Source organism: Podarcis bocagei (assembly GCF_964188305.1).
Source record: "Podarcis bocagei genome assembly, chromosome: 10".
Classification (NCBI taxonomy): Eukaryota; Metazoa; Chordata; class Lepidosauria; order Squamata; family Lacertidae; genus Podarcis; species Podarcis bocagei.
This window is the reverse complement of record NC_138135.1, coordinates 28,447,398-28,470,123: the sequence shown is the minus strand read 5'-3', so window position 1 is coordinate 28,470,123 and position 22,726 is coordinate 28,447,398. Positions and strand designations below refer to the sequence as shown.

At 41.6% G+C, this 22,726-nt stretch overlaps 1 protein-coding gene across 6 annotated transcripts; it reads right to left on the bottom strand.

Moving 5' to 3' along the window:
• Positions 1-627: 627 nt before the first annotated feature.
• Positions 628-17,425, bottom strand: TMEM263 (transmembrane protein 263). 6 transcript variants are annotated; one of them, XM_081210836.1, is made up of 5 exons: positions 12,991-13,217; positions 10,173-10,221; positions 7,924-8,018; positions 4,527-4,596; positions 628-1,918 (listed from the first exon to the last, which is right to left on the bottom strand). In XM_081210836.1, the coding sequence occupies exons 4-5, from the start codon at positions 4,588-4,590 to the stop codon at positions 1,632-1,634; spliced, it is 351 nt and encodes a 116-aa protein (XP_081066962.1). In that variant the 5' UTR covers positions 4,591-4,596; positions 7,924-8,018; positions 10,173-10,221; positions 12,991-13,217; the 3' UTR covers positions 628-1,631. The 6 variants fall into 6 exon arrangements, 5 of the variants coding, with proteins under 5 accessions (XP_081066962.1, XP_081066960.1, XP_081066963.1 ...); XM_081210834.1 differs by having other exon boundaries at positions 7,924-8,003; XM_081210837.1 differs by lacking the exon at positions 12,991-13,217 and adding an exon at positions 12,442-12,750.
• Between the last annotated feature and the right edge of the window lie 5,301 nt (positions 17,426-22,726).

Below are 22,726 nucleotides of genomic sequence, written 5' to 3'. Positions count from 1 at the left end.
TAGAATTAGAATCAATGAAGCTCAGGTGCTTAGCTTTTTCTTGATTTTAACACATACATTTTAGGAAATGCAGCATACAGAATTTTCATGTGTACTTCAGCCATCTTTATACTACCAAAAACACTACAAAGTCAACAAGAACACGCTGAAGAGTTTCCAAATGAAATTTGCAAGGTGTGAACCCCATTAACCCGCATTACAGTCCACTAATTTGAGGGCTACTTTGGAGTTAATGGATTATGAATTAGGAGCAAGAGAACAAATGATAAATCTACATGTTGCTCAGGAAACCTTGAAAATGTATGTGTTAAATTAATTTCTATGCAAGTCGCCTAGTTATTTTTAATCACTTGGATTTTATCATTGCCAGTCTTCAGTGCTATTTTGTCATCATCCCCCCCCCGCCCCCATTTTCAGCAAAACTACCTACTGAGGTGCAAATTCTAGGAAGGTCTATGTTTTCATAGTGAAAATGGTATTGTCTAACCCATCAACCACGGCTGCTGCACAGACTCTACTCATTTTCATCTGCAACACTGAAACAAATGATGCATAGCAGCAGCAGCTGCTGTTGAATTCATGGCAGTGTTCAAGAAGCGGGTTTTAGAATCATTTGTATTGTTGGACTAGAAGCCACAAAAAGTGTTTTTATTCTAAGCTAGAAGTTATCCAGTAATGTATGGACTGTAAACTTGGACATACACTTCAGTTTAAACAAACTAACAGCACAAAGGAGTTTTCATTTTGAGGTGGGGGTTTGGAAACCAGCAAGTTACACCTGAGATTTAGCAGTCTTCTCTTCAGTCAGTATGAGCAGTGTTAAAAAAGTAAAGCTTCTTTCACAGACTGCATTGAAATGAGGGAAATTACAAAATCCTTCCAGTCACTAAGAAAAAATAGTTCGTTTTTCACCATAAGGCATGAATGATTAGATTGGTATACCACACAACTACATATATATAGAGGCGCACGCGCACACATGCACACACAGAGTGAATGCAGTCACCATTCAGAGTTTATAGAGTGTATAAAAATAGGTTCAAAAAGCAAAGATATATGAAGACCCTTTAAGCAGTTCAATGATTCTTTATAAAAAAAAAATACAGACGCCATAGGCTTGCAGCTAGAACATCAATATATTTATGGTACTGTAGAAGTTACCAACTGAGGACATGATCTAGCCAATATTTAAAGCACTTTGATGTTCAACTGATACTAAAGGGGAAGGTAAGCACAGGCTTTACCCCCCCCCCCCCAATTGGGACCAACAGGACTTCAAAGTGCTTCACCTTTTGCTAGGTCATCCCCTCCATTATTATTTTCACATTTTTAGTTCAAGACTGCAAAAAAGATCTACAGTGAATATTCATATGTGAGCTACCCTTTCAGATCCATGTACTTGATTCTATGTTCATCAAGTGTAACATTTCACAGATGAGTGCTTGAAGAAATCTTATCGTTTTAAATGAAATTCCAGACACTGGGGTATCACACAGCTCTTGTCCCTTTCAGGTGAAAGTCATTCACACAGCTCTTTATAGGAGTCTTAAGACCTGTGGTTTTGTAGCAGTCCATTTCTGCAGATTCCACAACCACAGAAGCAACTTCCTTGGCCTCAGTTGCTCTTTCTTTTAGTCAGACTTATCCTTCTTCTTCCCTGTTAAAGGCACTTTGCTTGTGATAGCAGATCCTACAGCTGAAACACCTCCTGTCACAGCAGAAACACTTCCTTTTACCAATCCTACTCCCATGGAAGGCACGGCTGTTACTGCTGTTTTGGTCATTTCTAGGCTTTTCCCTCCTATCCATGCTACACCACCAATTGTGGCACCAACAGCTCCCTTTGTTATGCTGAAGAGGCCACCAGTCACACGAGAAAGCATGCCGGGCTGCTGCTGTGGATGATCTTTTAATGAATCTGAGAAGGAGAGAGATAGTAAAATGTTCAAATCATATTTTAATGTTTTTAAGACAAACAATTGCAGATCCTTCTACCATGACATATACCACATGGACTATAAGCATTCTATGGGATGGCTGTTGGAAGAAGCCATTGCAAGTTTTTTTTAAAAGGATAACATTTTCAAAAAAGATATTAAAATATTTTGCGTAATTGTTAAACTTGCACCACTTTTTCCTTTATCAAGGTGTTGTCTCTTGACTTCAGTCTTGTAAATAAACTGGAGCAGTGCTTATTTTTTTGGGGGGGGGGGGATAAGACAAATTTCCAGAGTCTCAGAACCTTTCAGGAGCACATGGAAGATTCTGTCTAACCCAAACCTACTTTTACAAATGGCCTCGTCCTTGATTTCCTCTCTAAGGAATCCTGCAACCTTTGGTTATGATTTGCTTGCATATTGTGTATGCTTTGGGAAGAACTAGGGTTTAACCATTTTCATAATTCTCTGTGGAAAAGAAAGGCTTTGACCTGCCTTTCAAAATATAGTAAGGATGGAACATTCCCTCAGATAATCCGGAGGCAGGATGTTTCCTTATTTTTAATGCCTCAATGTCATTTCCAGGCTTCTTCCAGATGTGCATGCCAGTTCCCCACTGGGAAGTAGCTCATATACCCAACCCTTAAAACAGGGATGGCCAAACTTGGCCCTCCAGCTGTTTTGGGACTACAACTCCCATCATCCCTAGCTAACAGGACCAGTGGCCAGGGATGATGGGAATTGTAGTCCCAAAACAGCTGGAGGGCCACATTTGACCATGCCTGCCTTAAAAGATCTGCTCTGTGTATGGTTAATGTTGAATACGCCTCCTAAGTGCCAAACTCTGCATGTCATGTCAGAAAAGAATAGGCTAGAATCCTTTACACACTTACTTGGGAGTAAATTCCACTGAACTCAATGGGACTTGCTTCTGAATAGCTCTGAATTAACACCATTTTTTTCTTGTTTTACTAGACTTAAACAGGTTCAGAGCAGTAGAATAATCGGGTGCTTCCAGACATAACATTTTGTAGATTACTGGCTCTCTAGAGCACCCACAAGTCTCACTTCTACTGTCAACTCCCATGCTGATGGCTGCTTGTCCATGTAGTACAGAGAACACAGCTACCATCATGCCAACACAATGACTGTAAGCTCTAAAATAATCACTAAGAAATGAGAGATACTTCTTTCCACACCCTTGTTATATGATGATGATGATGATGATGATAGGCATTACTCAACTGTTGCTACTGAGAGTGACTAAAGTCAAAGTATGTTCAAGAACTGCACAGTCCAGTATTAACCACTTAAACCTGATTGTGTATCTAAGTACTGCAGAGGAGACAGGAGAAAGCCTAACAGTGGTTGACAGATCAGTTAGGTGATCACTCCTTTCAGAAGCCTGTGAATTTCAGTTTTTATAAGATGAATTCTCTATGTGAAAAGTGTCTAAGTTATCTGAATTTCTGAACCACATGCTATGAAGCACACAAGTCCATGAAATAAAATGGAATTGATCACTGTGAAACTCAAGCCTATTGGAAAAGACAAACTATGCAAGAAATAAGTTCCTAAATTTCATTTAAACCAATAAGTTGGTAATAGCAAGACATACGCAGCCTAAAATAGAAATTCAGGAACATAAGAGAAACCAATAGGCCAAGGTATGCAAGAAATAAAACAGGATTTATTGGCATATAAGCATGTACAGCTTCTGTGCTGTCCTATACACTAACAGCATCTCATTCTCTGAATGTGGATCCTTATACAGCCAAAACAACACCATCCATACATAGCAGGGAGGAATCAGCATTGTTTTGGCAAACAAAGGTTTGCAGAATTTATCAAAAAGCATATGCCAGGGAAGATAAGATGCTAAGAGTTGGACCTGGTTGTTAAAAACCCAATGCCCCCTCAGCTGTGAAGCACACTGTGTGGGGCATGGGCAAACACAATTTTAAACTGATCAAAAAAAAATTTTTTTTTGTGATTTTCTTTGCAGAGTCAGCTATACAGTCATACCTCATGTTACGTTTCCTTCAGGTTGTGCGTTTTCAGGTTGCATCCCGCGGTGACCCGGAAGTACTGGAAAGGGTTACTTCTGGGTTTCAACGCTCGCACATGCGCAGACACGCAAAATGACGTCATGCGTGTGCGCAGAAGTGGCAAATTGCGACACGCAGGTTGCGTTCTTTTCAGGTTGCAAACGAGCCTCCAGAACGGATCCCGTTTGCAATCCGAGGTACCACTGTAGTCTTGAAATTGAAATAAGTTCATAAGAGGGAAACTTATTCAGTTTAGTAAATAACTGATTAATAGTGAATGAATAGATGGATTACATTTCAGCCCCCACACTGCATTGCTCGACTTCTCAGAACTAAGAGCAATCATTTTCTGAAGTAGGCTTGATGAAATCCTTCAGCACTGTAACATATGAATATTTCTTCTTCTTTTTTACAAGTTTACTGAGAAGTAAGTCTCACTGGGTTCAATGGCACTTACACCCAGGAAACACAGGGACAAACAGGGTTGTAGCCGAAACCTTGAAGCAGACAGAACCATGGTAAACTTGTTATTGAAATTTACCTTCTGGTGGCTCCTCATTAAGATATGCAGGAACATCTTGTTCATTTCTGTCTGTTTGGTTCATTATTGCCTGTGGGAGAAAAACAACCACCGAGTTCTCATTTACAATATAGGCACAAGTCAATCTTTCACTCACCTCCCTTTAAAATAGGAAAGAACATGTACAGCCTAATCCTAATACTTGCTACAACAGCCAGTTGGGTTGTACCAACTGCCATGCCAATCCAATATAATGACATTATATGAGTGCTACAATCTGATGTTCAAGAGCCAGCAATGGCAGTTTTCACATTGTGCTAAGTTAAGCGCAAACCTGCCAATCTAGCTTGCACTGGTTTAAAAAACAAACAAAAACATCACTGAATGGAATAAAGAATAATACATGATATACTGCATCAGTATAAAAAAAAGCAACCACGGGCAGCCATTCAAAGAGCACAAAACTGCCAGAATAGCTCCATACTTGAGGAACAGGCAACTTTGTCTCACTTTCTAACAACAGTACTTTACTGTCAAGAATTATACTGCACAAATTATACTTCACAAATTGAAGAGTCAGCTTTCCTTACTACAAATTAGGCAATACAGTGGTACCTCAGGTTACAGATGCTTCAGGTTACGGACCCCACTAACCCAGAAATAGTACCTTGGGTTAAGAACTTTGCTTCAGGATGAGAACAGAAATCGCACGGCGGCGGCACAGCAGCAGCGGGAGGCCCCATTAGATAAAGTGGTGCTTCAGGTTAAGAACAGTTTCAGGTTAAGAACGGACCTCCAGAACGAAATAATATCTTAACCCGAGGTACCACTGTATTCATTCAGACAATTCTATCTCAAACCCAGATATTGGCACCCTATTCAAGATCTCCTGTTCAAGCTGATTTTTTTAGTTCACGGAGAAAGGTTCTACCATACATGAAACATCTCCCATCAGTTGCTTCAGGCATCTTGTAATGATACAACTTTTTTGCTTAGTCTTTCCCTGACCAATAATATTGGGCCCTTACTAGAGTTTTGCATTTATGATACTATTTTACTGGGGGCTTTTGTGTATTTTTGTTCACTTGGAGATTTAAAATTTTAAACGGTTTAGAAATGCTTTTAAATAAATAAATAAATGTTTCCCTACGACTTAACAAAAATGATGTAAGAATTATGCTGAGAACAGGTCTCTCTTCAGCAAGAAAATCCAGTGGGTAGCCACATTGGCAGGGATCCTCAAATATGGTTATCGGGGCAACAATAAATTTGATTTGAACAGTCAAGAATTGAAAACGTCTGGTAAACTCTACCCCAGCAATGGCAAGCTTTCAAAACAAAACAAAAAACACCCCAGAACAAAACACATTGGCAGCCACTGGAGGCAAAGTGGATGTTTTCCAAATAGGTAATAGGATGCCCTGTGCTTGATCATATCTTCAGGGTCATGGGTTTGAGGGAAAGGGTTTCCTATACACACAGCTCCTGATACTCTTCCCCTGTAAAGTCCACTCAGAAGGCAGTGGGTGCAAAAGGGACACAGGAGACAGTCTTGCTGGCAACCAAATACAATGAATGTTACCAAGCCCAGCAAAAGTTATGGACTCCTGGACGCTAGCAGAACCTCACAGTTCTTAATTCCAACCATTTATATAGTTTTTCAATAAATAGTGAAGAGTTGAGGTTGCATGGATATTGAACAATTAGAAAATGCAAAAACAAAAGAAGTTTATTTAGTGGCATGCCATTGTAGTAGATTACATTGCAACCCTTTAAAAAATGCTGAACTAATGAATGAACTGACTTTTGGACTTTGATGGGCTATTAATATTAAAATCACCAGGACAAGCTCATCCGCAAGTGCAAATATTTATCAACTGCTGATGAAATGAGATCCTGTGAATATATAACATTCCTGCTCAGATGTCTGCGCCAGATGCAGATTTGTTACTGGACCAAGTTCAAGGTGTTAACAGCTTAGTAGCGGTTTACTCAAAGGATGACCTTACCCCATACATGCCCATTCAACCACTCTGATCTGTGGAATAATATACATTCTGCACTTGAAAGAAGAAAATATTTTGGCATGGCAACTCCCACACTCTGAAATTTCCTTCCCACCGACATTAGGCAGGTGCTGTATTCCTTTCAGAACCTGCTAAAAACCTTTTTGTTAGGTGAGCCTACCCAGACATGTATTTTAATCTGTAATTTTAACTTATAATGTATATTTTTAACTGAGGGTTTTAGTCATATTTTGATTTTTTAACTTTGATTTTTATTGACAATTTTAACAAATAAATATTATTAGAGGTTTTATTTACAATTACCGGTAAGTGGTATATAAATTTTGTTGACTTTAATTAATTAAAAGGGACACATTTTAAGTTATCTAGTTTTTAAATGGCTGCTTGTTATTATAATGTGAAACATACAGTTAAATGTGTGAGAGAGAGATCAGAACTATACCATGATGCTAAATATATCTGCTAAGACAAGTTCTGCGGAAGTCAGTAGGTCTTAATTCCAATTAAGTAAGTTTAAAATAAAGGTGTCAGACGCCTCCCCCTCATACCATACAAGGTTACCAGTCGGAAGCATTTAAAAGGAAGGCAGCCAAGTAATACCATCTAACAGAGTTAGTTCAATAATGCCATGCAGGACATGTTGCCTTATTAATTTCCCAGTCCTTAATTAGGGTCAATGAGATCAGATACAGTTTTGCCAAGAGATGTGGTATTAACACTACTGTATTGGCCACATTCCAGCCACATATCTCTTACAGTTTTAATTGGATATAGCATTAATCTCTATTTCCTGTCTTTAGAATACAGTACAGTGGTACCTTGGGTTAAGTACTTAATTCGTTCTGGAGGTCCGTTCTTAACCTGAAACTTCTTAACCTGAAGCACCACTTTAGCTAATGGGGCCTCCCGCTGCCGCCGTGCCGCCAAAGCACAATTTCTGTTCTCATCCTGAAGCAAAGTTCTTAACCCGAGGTACTATTTCTGGGTTAGCGGAGTCTGTAACCTGAAGGGTATGTAACCTGAAGCGTATGTAACCCGAGGTACCACTGTAGTATTAAAAAGCTTCTTTGAAAGTTGCTATTTTGGAAGTAGCACACATTTTAGAAGTGTACATATTCAGTGCTGAATAACAGGGTTTATTATTCTCATCGTATCTGTAATTCACTTCCCAAAGTCAATGACGAATTTTTATCATTTAAGCAGAACTGAACATTCCGTTTTAGGCTTTTAGAAGAAATGCAGGACAAAAATAATTAAATTACCAAAATTAAGCAGCTAACACGTAGATAAGTGTCAAGTATACTACGTTTGTTTAAGAAGCATTATGCAGCACTAGAATTAAACAAGTAGTATTAAATATAAATATTTTACACCACATATAATGTACATACCTATTTAACGCCTTGCTGTGTAGCTTCAAGATGACCAGCACAAGTTCTCTCCTTGTTTCCCCTTATTATTAAACAGCAGTCTACAATTATAAACACTGGTCAAATCAACAGATACAAAAACAGCACGTATCCAGTGAGATTAATAATATAAGAAATTTCCAGAAGTAAAAGAAAGGTTGGTGTGTCCTTATAAAAAAATATGTCCAAAACATTCTGGAGTGCTTTTTCAAGTGAAGCAACACTTCACTGGCTAATCTTTAAATCATATACGTTTAACAAACAAGTATCCCAAAGAAGGAAGACAAGCATTTTAATGGATGATACACATAAATATGTGTGCCCTTGCTGTTATTGTGCAACTTCAGATTTCAACTGAAATGACAGACGCTAAATTGTAAAAACACATACACACACAAATTTTGTAGATTCATACTTATTCCGGGGGTGCCAAATGAACCATATACTAAAAGAGTCAAGCCTCCTGCAATCATCCAAGTTTCTATCAGTGTATAGGCACAAGGTTGTAGCAAAAGCTTAAAATATAAACATTTTGGAGCTGCTGCACATGTGTCCTTCATGGCCCTTCCTGTGGAAAGCTGCATGTTGCCTATCTACACATCACCATATGCAACAAATGTGCATAAGCCAATTTTTTCAGGGAACTCTGCCATCTACTGGGACTTTCACCATAAGTAGATGTGTGTCCATCCATCATGTGTGATAGTATAAAAGCAGATTTAATGGCATTTCTGACATGAAGTGGTATCCCACACAAAATCTGTCTCTCAGTTATTTTACTGAAAACAATTTCCCCAATATCGATATAGTAAAAATGTTTAAATAGGTCCTCCGTTTGTATAGTGTATAGGCTAAGAGCCCAAGCTGTGAGCCAGAGAGTTCCTGGTTCAAATCTTGCCTCTGCCATGACAAAAGGTCTGGGGTGGGGAATCTGCAGCCGTCCAGATGTTAGAATCCACTCTCCTGTGAGCCCTGCCAGTGTAGCCAATGATGGGAATTGGGAGTTGTAGTCCAGCAACATCTGGAGAGCATCATCCCTACACCAGAGGCAAGCCATCCTCAGTTCCTTTCCTCATCCACAGTATATGGTTTATACAACAACCATGTAAAACAAGTGAGCAAACTGGCCAGATTATTGTTTTATGAGTGATTTTTCAGTATCTTAAATGTTTGCAGTAGGGTACTTTTCTTCATATTTACAGGTAAGGTGAACACAACAATATGCATAACAAACTATTTTGACTGGGTTAATCAGTAGAGTATTCTGAAATAAATTAAGAAATCGGGATTGTCACTACACTGCAAACTGCCTCCCTGCAAATATTCAGCTGAATACAAGACCACATTCTACACGAAATGCATAACATTAATTCTATGTCAACGTTTGGAATGGTCTTGCACCTTTATGAACATTCCCTGCCTTTGCCTTCCTCCTTGGACTTCCTGCACAGCTTTACTCTTCTGCCCTTGCATTTTCCTATTCTGATGGGATATTATCCAACAGCTGAGAGAAGTGCACATTTGCAACCTTGCAGCAGGCCATGTTTTGGGGGCTGGTGGTGGCAAATGCAGAAGCGAGGTCAGAATCACCCCTGTCTCCAATGCTTTCCTGCAAAGTTAGGTGGCATCTGTCATTGGCAAATACAGTGGTACCTTGGAATGCGAACGGAATCCGTTCCGGAGCCCCGTTTGCATCCAGAAGCAAACGTAACTAGCGATGGCACATCTGCGCACGCACGCGTCACTTTTTGCCGCTTCTGCGCATGCATGTGATGTCATTTTGAGCGTCTGCGCATGCGCGAGTGGCGAAACTTGGAAGTAACCCGCTCCGTTACTTCCGGGTTGCCGCGGAGCGCAACTCGAACGCGCTCAACATGAAGCATATTCAACCCAAGGTATGACTGTACTCTCTTGATCCCCTCTGCCCCCATTTAGGTTTCTCAGTGTCTACTTACGGTACACCTACAATTACTTAAAACTAAATAGAAACAGCAAGATAAGACTGGATAGAATTATGAATATTATTTGGACAGATTGTGGATATTAATGCAGCAGCAAGAAGATGATTGGAATCCCCCCTCGGAACTTGAAATATGGGTCCCCTCAACAAAAATTTAAAATTCGGCTTTGTAATTCCGAATTTATGTGATGTGATTTGATTGGTCGGTTAATAAAAATTATTTTTTAAAAAAAATACTTAAAACTAAATATATATAAAAACCAAGACTTACCAACTGTTTCTGTATTCAAAAGTCCTACTGTGGTTTCCTATATGAAAACCTAGGAAAGTAACATGCTTATTAACATTTATATACTGTACAATAGACTTCTCAGAATGTCAATTAAACCTCAGCTGCAACACACAATGGCCTGAAGAAATCCAAGTTATTTATGTGGTTTTTAAAGAACTATAATTAATGCAAAGCTTTGAACTGCTAAGAAAGGCGAATCAGGATGCCCCAGAGCAAGTTTTCCATTTAGCCATAATTTAAAATGTACTGCTTTAATAAACAAGTTCCTACACTCTATCTCTGTGGGCATCTATCAAGCTGCTTAACTATGGGGAAGCACAGGGAGTTCAGTTAGTAGTACTCAGCCTCCCCACATGCCAGGAAAATCAAGAGAAAAGGGAGGTTGTAGAACCATTGAAGTGTATGATGTACTTTGGTGTCCCAGAAAAGAAGGAATGGAAGAAAAGCAAATTGGGGGTGGGGGAGAGAAAATTGTGGTTTTCCCATCACTTCCCTTGTCACAAAAAGTCGAATAAGTGGGATTGTTAGGCAAGAAAGTCAAATCAACTATAATTGTGCAACCTGAATGTGCAGTTATGTGACTGAATCGCACCTGAAAATAGCAACCGTCTAGAAGAATGTGGTTTAGCAATTATTGCTAACTGGGGAATCTGCTGGCCAAATCACCACCACCTCAATTCTCCATTGAATTCTACCCAAACAAATTACATGTATTATTAAAAATTCCCATAGTTCTACTCACTTTCCCCCAAAGAAACGCTTTGGCTAATAGTTACTCAGACTTTATAATAAAGCACTGTGTGGGGTGTTGAGCAACAGAATGTACTTCCAGCCGCTCTCTATCCCACAGCCTTCTGGAGAATAAAGCTTGCCTATTCTGGGTTTAGAATAGCAAAAGCTGAAGTAAGCATCTCCTAGTGGTGCAGACATATAATTGCTAGCACACTTGCAAACTAAGCAGGGTCCAGTATGGTTTCCAATTGGATGAGGGATTGTGTGTTGAGATTCTTGCATTGCAGGGGTTGGGTTAGCTGACCCTCAGGGTGCAATCCGACTCTACAATTCTATGATTCTAAGGGCATTATCCAGATGGTGAGATAATCATAGAGTAAGATGTGGTATTGTAGGCTATCTAGTCCAAATACCTGCTTCATGCAGGAAACCCACCATCAGAGAATCCTCAGCAAATGGCTGTCTAGAGGGCTTGAATAGTTCCAAAGAAAGGGAGTCCATCATGTTTCTGAGTAATTTGTTTCATGGTGAAACCACTCTTAACATCATTAAGTTTCCTCTAATTTTCCACCAAAATCTACCTTCCAGTAACTTAAGCCAATTAGAGCTTGTGCTGTGCTGTCCCTGAAGGCAGGTCAAATCTTTGTTTTCCAGCCCTTCAGATATTTGAAGATCATGTCCCCTATCAATCTTCTCTAGGTCTGGGACTCACACAAATGGAGCCTTGCATGAATGGTTAGGCAGTTTAATAAGCCTGGCCAGGCATCTAGCACTAAAGGTTTATGGAGCAGAAACTTTCAGGAATAGCATTAGGTACATCAAGTCAAAGGAGTATTGGGAGAGAAAGAAGCAGAAAAACAAGCTGAGATGGCAGATTGGGAGCATTACTACTTTCTGCTGCAGGAAGCTTTAAATGGGAACCCTGAAGACACAAGGAAAAAATCACGGATCTATATCACAGCAGTGACGTGGCAGGAGAGAGAGAGAGAGATGTAACCTGGAACCATGCAGCTGTTGACGTGCTGCTGCCTGGATTCTTTTGCCCGCCCTCTAAAGGGCTCTTCCACGTTGAACACGGTGCTCCTTTCTAATAGATAAGGTGCTCAAAGTCTCCTGCCAGAACAGCACTGGCAGGAAACCCCCGCCTTCTCCCCCCCTGCCACAACCACCACCACACCACCACCCCCTCCTCCATTTACAGAGTCTCATGCCATCTGCACTCAGAAGCAAATTCTACTGTGAATTAATGTCTTTCCTCAAATCCCCCGCCACCCCTCCCCCGCGCTCCATTCAAGCTGTAAACAGAACTGCACAAACAGGCTCTCTAGGGAAGGCTGGTGGACATCATATATGGCAAATGTCTATATGCAAAGACAAGACTGGGAGCTTCTGATACTTTGCACAGATTCCCCTCTCACACAAAACGCATCCCAAGTTCTCCTGCTCCACGACGACCTACATCTGGCCATTTTAGGAGGTCAGCTTTTAAGGCTGCTGCTATTCCGTGCACGCTTACCTGGGGAGTCAGCTCCACTGAACACAGCGGGACTTAATTCGGAGAAAACACGGTTTTGGAGGGTGGGGGGCTGCCCTGTAAACCGTTTTCCAGAGCAGGAAAAAACAACCGTTCCAAGGCAAAAACTCAACTGCATTTGTTTATTTTGGAACGAAACGGACATTCTTTTATTTTCCAGACTGCCCCCGCGCCCCCCCATTTTCCTCGCGTACCCCGAAAAGCTGCAGTTTGGGGAGCGGAGGAAAAGAGGCGGCGTCTGTGGGCGTCCTTGTTCAAAACTGGTTCCCTCTGGCCATTTGTCTACACCCTGCCATTCAGTTACGAGCTCCCCTTCCTAAGCCACCCTTGGGGGGTGTCATTCAGTGCCCCCCATTTCCCTCCTGCCTTGTCCCCCCCTTCCCCAGAGTCCACGGAGACCCCTTAAGGGGTAGGGCGAGGTGGAGGGGGGTCGCGCCCCTCTTTTCTCCCATGGGGGGGGGAGAGATGCTTTTGCCCAGCCCTCCTCGCCTCCCTCTTTCCGTGGCTGACTAGGCCGCGTCTCGGGCTCACCTCCGTCCTGCCCGCTCGCGGCTCCGCCTGGCCGAGGGATCTTCCGCTCGCCCCTCTCCTCTCCGGCGGCGGCGGCAGCAGCAGCAGCAGCGTCTTCCCCCACCGCGGAGCGAACTCGGGCTCCCCTCGCGTTGCTGTGGAAGCTGCTCCTTCGGCGCCTGCCGACGTGGCGACCTACGCACCTCGCCCTGTCTCCGCCCGGAGAACCCGCCCCGGGCCGGCCCCCAGCGCCCCCCGCCGCTCGGAGGGGCGCGCAGGCGCTTCAGCCTAGGCCCAGGCCCGTCTACACGGGCGCTTCGCTCCTCCACCGGCGCCTTCTCGGCGACCGCTGATGCTGAGGAACCAAAAGGAGGGATGAAGGGGACAGCAGCCATATATAGATATAGATATACCTTATACGTTTTATGTTTTCTCTCTCTCTCTCTCTCTCTCTCTCTCTCTCTCACACACACACACACACACACACACACACACACACACACCTCCCTTTCCCCCATCTCCCAAATTTCCCGTCACTAAGGACGGGATTATGTGTCCAAAAGCCAGTATTTGCCTGGCTAATTATTACAGTTGCCAACATTTCTTTCCTCAAGATAGCGGCCCTGTGCCGCCTTTCAGGCAGAAATGCAAGAGAGGCAAAGCCTTTTCTGCCAGAAGGGGCTACCACAGGGAAAGCAACACCTGTCACTGAAAAAAGCAAAACAAGAAAAGAGGTGGCATTGCTGCTACCAGCTCACATGCATGGGGTTCTTGCCAGCAGTTGTCAGCTGGGTTTGGAAATAAGGAGACTATGCCCTAGGCATAGTCAGAGTTCAGATCCCGAAAGGTTGGCTTGACCCAATGCCTTCTGTGCAGGTACAACCTATCTGAGTCATGAGCGCAGGAATTCCAGTGGCCATGCCAAAATCCACAACAATATGTGCACAAGGTCCCAATAACGGAAGCGGAGTTGGCAGCCTGTCCCAGGCTTCTAATGGCTAATTATTGTGGTGCCTTGTTTGTGCTCAGCAGCCGCTGATTTCTTTCTCCCAGGATGCATGAGCAATTACTCATTTCAGGGGCTGATGAAATGGCAATTGTATGTTTTGCATCATGTACATGGCAGCATAGACAGGTTTACACTTTGCCATATTCAGATACCACAAAAGAAAAATGTTGCTGGCCCTGGAGGAAAAAAAATCATAATCTTTAAACTATAATTTTCATTCACAAGCCTCTCTAGAAAGCAAGAGACATGTCAATTGATAATGTGTCCTCAGATATCAGAATAACATATATGAGCTAGGTAACAGGGGAAAGCTATGTCTGAAGGTTGTCCAGTTACATGTTTGCAGCGGACCATAGCTCAGCGGCATACTTTGCATACAGAAGGTCCCGAGTTCAGTTCCTGGCATCTCCTGTTAAAAGAATCAGAGGGCAGGTGATGGGAAAGCCTGTTCTCTGTCTGTGATCCTGAAAAGCCACTGCTAGTCTGAGTAGGTGTATGGGGTGTTAATATCTCTGGTGTCATGCTCCTTCTGGGGTAGTTTGTCCACCTGGGGTTCCTAGAAGTTGTCAGCATGTAACAGCAGCCACACCTTGGGAACAGCTTTTACTGGCCGGCTAAACCAGGTGAGGTTAGCTGATGGCATGGGCATGGGGGCAGCTGCCCCCCTAGATCAAGTAAAACAATAGAAATACTTAACTAACTGACCAATCACGTTGGTCCTGCCCCCCCAACAAAAATCCTGGCTATGCCCATGGCCGATGGGTCTCAAACCCTCAGTGAGTTAGGGATTTCCCCTGCATGTGAAGACAGGCTCTGGTAGATTGAGTGGACACGACCAAATATTGTCAAGAAGGTGGTTTCTGCATGTGCTGTAGCGGAAAGTGAAGGGCAAATGAGGCTTGTCAACCTGAGAAGGTAGCTCATCTAGGAGAATGAAAACTGATCCTAAACCCCTGCTTTCTTGTGGGATATCTTTGGGAGAAGAAAAGGCTAAGGAGTAAACCCTACATAAATCTGGAGGGAGTCCCAAAGATGGCTCGATGGTGCCTTGTACACCTCCTTCTGGCAACTCCTGCAGCCAAGCTGTTGCCAAACATATTGCTCTGCTTTCCTTGTTGTCTGGGCAGCCCAGGACCTCCATACACACTGTTGAGGCTTGTGCCCTGGGGGGGGGGGGTCACTTCGGTTCTGCTAACAGTTAAAAGTGGTTTGACTTCACCCCTGGAAGTGAGACAGGTGGATGCCAACAACAACAACAACATTCCATTAAAGTGAAAGTGTGTGACAGATATATTTTCGTTGTGACACCCAGATTTTAGTACTTTTCTTGAGAAGCTCAAATGGCCCCTTGTTTGGCATTTTGACACATAATTAAACATATTTTTCCTTTGGGCCTTTGGTCTGAGTAACTGAACACTTTAGACCCTGTCTCTTAATAGTCATAACTTTTTATGCTGTTCCATTTTTTATTTCATTATTTCTTCTTTGACTCAGTGCCTTGTTTTTATCATAATCCATTTGTTTCTTTCCAAATTGTTGCTAGTCACTTTTACCTAAAAAAAACCTTGATGTAGCAGAAAAAATAATTGTATCCCGCACTTTTGCTTGAATCCCCCCCCCCGCCCCCTACAGCCTCCTGTGCACCCTCAAAACCTGCCCCAGAGGGCTGGAGGACCATCTGGTGCTGATTTTAGGAATGCTTGGGGATGGGGAGGAAGGGGAAGTCCCATTATACAAATGGAACTTTGCCCCTTTAGTGTTTGTTTATTTTATTTAAGGCACTTATATACTGCTTCATCATGAGTGTTTCTAAGCAGTGTATATAAAGTGGTTTACAGTGTTGGACACAGCCCAAAGTAAGGAACAAAACAAAAACAGCTCTAAAGATTGGCAGATTACTTAAAAAAAAATCCGAGCAGGAAAAAATAGTACTGTAAAAGTACAAAAATGCAGCAAAACGGCATACATTACTCTGAGTGAAAAGCAGTAAATCTCTCTTAGGCAATAGCTGCTGAAGCAAACAGTGGGGGGAAGGCAAACAATGGAGGCCTTGCCTTCATTCATGACCTGCTTGTGGACTTCATGGAGGCATTTGGTTGGCCACTGTGGAAAAGAGGATTCTGGATGCATCATCATAGAATTTTATTCATATGTGCAATTAATGGATTCATCATCAGTTAACTAAAAGCCAAATCTTGGCTAACAGATTTTTCAGTGCCAAATTTTAGATGCGTTCTCAGCATGTTGCTGCTCTCAGTGCAGGAAGTTTAGATGCTAACAGAATCAACACATCTATTCTAGTAAAATTAAAGGATACAGTGATTCTATTTTTGGTCCCTTGAATGACAGGCCAGAACCACAATCCCTTCTCTGTACTGCAAAAATTATAAGTATGCAATGGATTTTATTTTAGAAGGGCAAGATGATCCCAACCTCAAATTGTCCCATTCGAAAGGCAAGCACATAGAAAGCAAAACTGTTTACTTACCAGATGCAAGATATTTCAGACAGACTTCTTCTTCTTCTTTGGTGATCACTTGTAGCCGAGTAAGATTGTCTTCCATGAACACAGTTCAACAGTGTGTCTGTAAGTGACTGTGGAGGCCAATTCTGGATCTACACATCCTTCCATAGTGGGGACATAAGTTTCTGGGCGGAAATTGATCGTGGTGAGGGTTTGCCAAGCGTGCCTTCCTCTTAGCACGTTTCTCCGTGTCATCCTGAGTTCGAGTGTCTTCAAAGCCCATGACACTTTTCAGATTCCTTCAGATTGAAGCATCGCATTCCCAAAAGTCTCTCTGCACTTTAGCAACCATTGGTTTGACAACCAGAACAGCTGCTCCGCTCTGGAGACCCTCCTCCGAGCCTCATAGCTAGCCTCATAGAAGATAGCATATGTCTCATTATGCCCTGCTATCCCAGCAAGGAGAGCATTGCCAATGCCTAGGCATCCGTCCACATGCCTCATTTTTTGTTCAGCAGTCAGCCAGGGGAAAATAAGTAAATTGGTGCCTTGGACTGGACTGTTTTGCTTTCTTGTTCTTTCTGGCTCATCTGCGTTTTCTTGCACTTGACAAGAACCTTGAGTTATCAGAACACTACAAAAACTATACGACACCTGTTTGAAGAATGAAAAGTGAGTGCATAAAACATAATGCCTTTATCATACCACCCTTCAACTCCCTGAAAACATGTTATTGGTCTGTCTCCAGCCCAGATTAGAAAGAATCTGCCAGCATCACTTTTGTTAATGTGTTTGCTGAGAAGCAATGCTTTTAAAATGACAGCAGGTGGAGCTCTTGCAACAGCATTTCGTTGGAACAGTGTGTTCTGTCCAGCTAAGCAACTGCCTTTTTAAACAAGTTAAAAATAAGTCAAATGAGTTAACAATACTAATAATACAAAAACAGATCCAATAAGGCCAATCCACAAAATATTTAAAGCAATGCACTTGAATTTAAATCATATAGTTGCTTTGGATTAATAACATAGTAATTAAAAGACAGAAATGTGCATTCAGTTTGTGGGTGGGTGAAGGGTTTGTTGAGCCCCACATTGTTCATGGGTCCTGGGCTCAGTGGAATTCCTTTAGCACACAGCAAGACAAAATTACCTGCATAGCTTTCAGTGGAGGTTGACCAGATTTAGCGTCTTCCTCTTCTTGCACAATTCCAGTGGATGCGATTATCCTTAATTGAGTGAGAAGAATGTAAAAATGGATCCCAAGGGAACCACATCGCTATATTACCAGAGGCTGAGCAATATGGCATGGCTGCCTCCCTTATGCCTTGCCAGTGAGTGTCTAAGATGCACCTGGGTGTCAATGTGGCATAGCAGTTAGAGCGTCAGTCCAGGAAACCTAGGCTCAAATCCCCATTTGACCATTGAGTGACCATCTCTTAGCCTAACCTTCAAAATGGGGCAGTTGCGAGATTTTAACGGGTGTGGAGAGACAGAATAATGTATGCCACCTTATGTTCCTTGGAAGATAAGTGGGATTAGTAAGGGGGAAAGAATAATTAAACAATGTGGCTCACGGATGCTGTATCCGGACTCTCAGGCAGAGTAGACGAAACTGGGCTAAATGGATAGTTTGACCTGATATAAAATAGCTTAGCAGTGGTGCCATCTCACAAAATTTTGAAAGGAGGCCCATCAGTGCGCTTCCTTTTTGGTTTTAGAAGCGCATACTAAGCTCCCCTGTTGTGGGCTTATGAGGAATGAAGAAGCTATCTTTGGGAGTTCTCTTGTTTTTGGATTTTGCTGCTGTTGCTGTTTCCGTTTTTCATTCTGTGCTGCATTAGTTTGCTGGTTTGTGGTCTCAGATGACACTATTTTCATTTATTGTAAGCCTCCTTGGGCTCATTTGGAGAGACAGCTTAGAATAGCTAAAAACCCAATAAATACACTATCTTCAAGGAAGAAGCATTTCCTCGTACAGCTAGATGGCAGTAATGGCACATCCATTAGGTAGTTTTTGTAGCTTCTTGAAGGATTGGCTTTTGTTTTTTACAATCTACAATAAAAGTAAGGGTATTTTTGATCAAAGTTTGTATAGATGGAGCTGGAACAATGTCTTCATGTTTGTTCCGGATCTTGTCTATTTTTCCTTTGGGCTCCTTGCCCTTCGTCTGCTGGACCCCTTTGGCAGGTGGTAAATCTCAGTACCTAAACAGAAAGACCTCCTATGTCCACACAGGCCTCTTCCAGCATAGTTGACGCAGAAGGTCACTTGTCAGCAGAGGGGACAGAAACAATGCCAGCAAACTATTTCATAAGGAGCTCTTCTGGAGCTGACAAGGTCTCTACAGTTCTTCCCTCCAATATGCAAAACTTCATGCCCAATTACAGCGGCTCAAAGTGAATTTGCTGAGATTAAGGTAAGCAGAAGAGAGAGGGAAAGAGAAGCACACATTGGTGCCACTACTTGAGGCTATCTTGAAGAAGTCTGTTGCTTTAAAATACTGTTATGTAAACCACTTAGGACTGTTTTGGAGACAAAGTGATATATAAATCTTGCTAAAATAAACACATAAAACGCATGTTTTGAATACAGAAGATCCCAAATTCAATCACTGGCATATCTAGTTAAGTATTTCAGGTAGATGGGATGTTCCCTACTTGTATGTTCCCTACTGTATATACACATATATATCCAAATTACCTCTGTGTGTGCATTCACTGGAAATATACATGCAGACATGGCTCTGGATGCATATAGGACCACATGTGCAAAAAACATAAAAACCCATAAATCTGGCATGTTCGTTGCATGCCAGGTGCCCCCATTAGGTTTTTGATGCTGTTGTTGGGTGTGGAATTTGTAGTTTGGAACACTGCGTCCAATCTAGAAGAAGATAACAGTCTTATTCAAGAGACTTAAATGGTGTATCTGCATATTTTACTTCAATGGTTTTATGTGGCACTAATGCTACAGTTATATTCCTTGGGAATTAGTCTTGTTAAATTTACTTCTGGGTAAATGTGAATAGGCTTGGACTGCAACACATACAGCTTTGTTTGGGTCAAGCTCTAAGGACTGGACCCAAACATGTGCAAATTAAACTCCACTTGCATGGTAGGGTTTTCCTGCCTTCATTGCACCCTGAAAAAACTATTCAATTGGATTGGGGGAACCTCTGGAAAGGTGTGGAATGTGGCATGGGGGGGCTGCAGCAGGAAGGAGGAATTGGTGAAAATTGGAGGAGCCAATTTTCCATTCATGGCTTCCATTCATCTCTCCCAACCTATATATAAAGGAAATAAAAAATAAGTAGGTATCAGTAACAAGTTTGAATATTGAAGCTTTCCTAGAAGTTAATACAGAAAATAAAATTGTACTCTTTAATTCAATCAGAATATTTCAACATTGTGTTCTCTTGCTGTAGCCATGCAGACAGACAATTAGAAGTACCAACATGGCTTTTTCCATTTGACAGTTTGGGAAAGATCCAGCCAAAGCTTATCTAAGTCCCATTGATTTCAGGAGGACACATTTCTCGCTTTTTCTCACCTGTGGAGTATCTTCTTAGAAGTTAATAAATGTCCATATATCTAAGGGCCTAGCAACATTAATAAAAAAGTGTCTTTTTTAAAAATAGAAAAGCGGTAATATGGCAATTCACACATTAGGCACAATTCAATAAACATTAGTCATGAAAGCAATGGAATTGGATTAGTCACAACTAACTTTTCCAATTCACTCCCCTTCTGTCTGTTACCCTGTTATTTTAAAAGATTAAAAAATTGAAACCCTGACTGGAAGTTGAAAGCCTGTATACCAAAGTAGGCTGTGAATTGAAGACCTGGTGTAATTAGATTACTGTAAATACTATAAGATGCTCACGCCTGGTGGTCCATGGATGGCATAGGGCACTAAAGTATTATGCTGCAGGATTTGGGAAAGTTTGATTGAAAGCAAAGAACAAAAAAGCCCCTCAAAATCCTTTTAATTTTCTTTTGGGTTTTTTTGGTGGGAGTAGTTCTTTGTGAATTTGTTTGCCATCAAATAACACTCCCGAGATAAAACTGTTCAAGCATATAAGTACTCCTACAAATTCATTTACTGCTAGAGATAAAGCTGTAAGATGGATAATATTTTATACGAAAACTCCACTGTAATTATTATTGTATTAAAAAAGCAAAAAAGCAGCAGCCCTCATTGCGTTCCCAACGATCTTCTCTCTCTCTCTCAAATTAGCAATTCCAATACACCCCCTTCCAAAAGTGCAGCGGACTTGTTGCTATGTGTCTGGACGTAGCGCGTTTAAACTTTGCTTGGCCCATGCTAAACTAATTTGAGTCAATTTGTCTACATCATCTCAACAATCGTCTTGCGCGTTTTGAATCGTACAAACAACACGACATGATAAAGGCCCGCCAAGCAGATGCCGACCGCTCACTCTGCCGTGGCCGGGCTGTTGCTAGTTCTTCACCATGGTTTCTCCATATCCTAGTGACAATGTTAGTTTTTAGATGGCTGGGTTAAGTCCCTGCCTGGCTAGTTAAGACTTTCTTTACAGAGGACAGGCTCCTATACAACTGCCAACTCTCAGCCTGACCTTTCAAAATGAAAATGGGGGAGTGTCAGCCTGAGTAGCTTCTTAAAAAACAGTCTCCCCTGGGGGTTTAAACAAAACAAAACCAAGAAGATTTCGCAAAGAAGGCGGAAGCATGAATAAGAACAAGGCACCGATATCAGATACACTGCGTCTTGTGAGCAGTTGTTGGCCTAACCTGTTGAAATGAAACTGAGTATGTAAATTGCTTGCTTGGTGTACAAATGTATATATTACAGACCCACACAGGGTCGATATCGACATCAATATTTATCAATATACATACAATCAAATGATGGAACAATCACTACTGGCCGAATTAGCTCTGCCATATTATTTCACTCTTCAGATTAAGAACATAACCAAGAACGACCTCATCCTCCTTTTATTAACTGCAGCTGGATTAGCGATTGCAACAAATTGGAAATTTTAAAATGCAAATATTTTGGAAGACTGGATTTCGAAAGTATGAGGCATCATGCTTGTGGAGAAATTAACAATTTCACAAAAGAAATATCAATCTGGGGGGGAAGCTCAATCCAGGTAAGAGTGAGAAACTGTTAGTGGGTGGTTCCCTAAAATGAATGGATGGGAGGTGACCTGCTCTTGACAAGGTTACACTCCCTCTGAAGGAGCAGATACGTAGCTTGGGGGTACTCCTGGATCCATTGCTGTCTCATGAGGCTCGGGTGGCCTCAGTGGCAGGGAATGCCTTCCATCAGCTTCAACTGGTGGTCCAGCTGCACCTGCAACTGGGCAGAGATAGCCTAACTTCTGTTGTCTATGCTCTGGTAACCTCTAGATTAGATTATTATTATTATTTTTCAAATTTTTTTATTGATTTTCCAAATTTTTCAACAAACAAGCATAAATCTTAACTGTACTTAATCCAATCTTAGTAACATTGTTAAGTGACTTTCTCTAATCCCTTTGGATGAATTTCAATGTATATCATTGTAACAGTTTTCCAAAACCAATTTTCTCATAAAATTAACTTAATCACTTAACGTCTTTCTTTCTTTTCATTTTAACTTTAAACATATTATTCACTAACATCACATATTTAAATCCTAAAACAATCTGGTGTTTGCAAGTTTTTTCCAATTAAGTTATCTTAACATTTTAAATAAATAGTCTTTAAATTTCATCCATTCCTCCTGGTACTCCTCCTCCTTCTGGTCACGGACTCTTCCCGTCAGGCTGGCTAGCTCCGAAAAGTCCATCAGCTAGATTAAATTATTACAACTCATTATACATGGGACTGCCTATTATTATTATTATTATTTTATACCTCACCTTTTCCCCTGGCAAGACTCTGAAGACGGTTTGACGGTTATAGGCAAGCCTATAAGACCAATTATGTCCCAGCTGTACTGGCTGCTGATTAGGTTCTGAGCCCAATTCAAAGCGCTAGAACCTGGTAGATATAAATAGTGATTCCCAAAAGGTGACTCTACTGGAAAGTGTTCCCCCAAAATAGGCATTTCAAATAATTCATTTTAAAACCCAAATTCAGTTTTAAGTTCCCTCATGCCCACTATGGGCAGATCAACACCAGTTTTCTCCCCAGAGAGCTACAATTCTCAGCTTCCTTGAGCTACAGTTCTCAGGATTCTTAGGGACGAATAAATGTGTGTTGGGTGTGCTTTAAATGTATAATCTGGATTAGTCCCCAATTGGCACCAAGCAA

Bases quoted from the DNA above. Each gene is read 5' to 3' on its own strand.
- TMEM263 (XM_081210833.1), bottom strand. From the start codon at position 16,542: ATGGAAGACAATCTTACTCGGCTACAAGTGATCACCAAAGAAGAAGAA. The intron at 13,325-16,466 runs GTAAGTAAACAG...TTGGTTCCTCAG, and splicing joins TCTGAAATATCTTGCATCTG to CATCAGCGGTCGCCGAGAAG. The intron at 10,222-12,990 runs GTGAGCCCGAGA...TTACTTTCCTAG, and splicing joins CGCGAGCGGGCAGGACGGAG to GTTTTCATATAGGAAACCAC.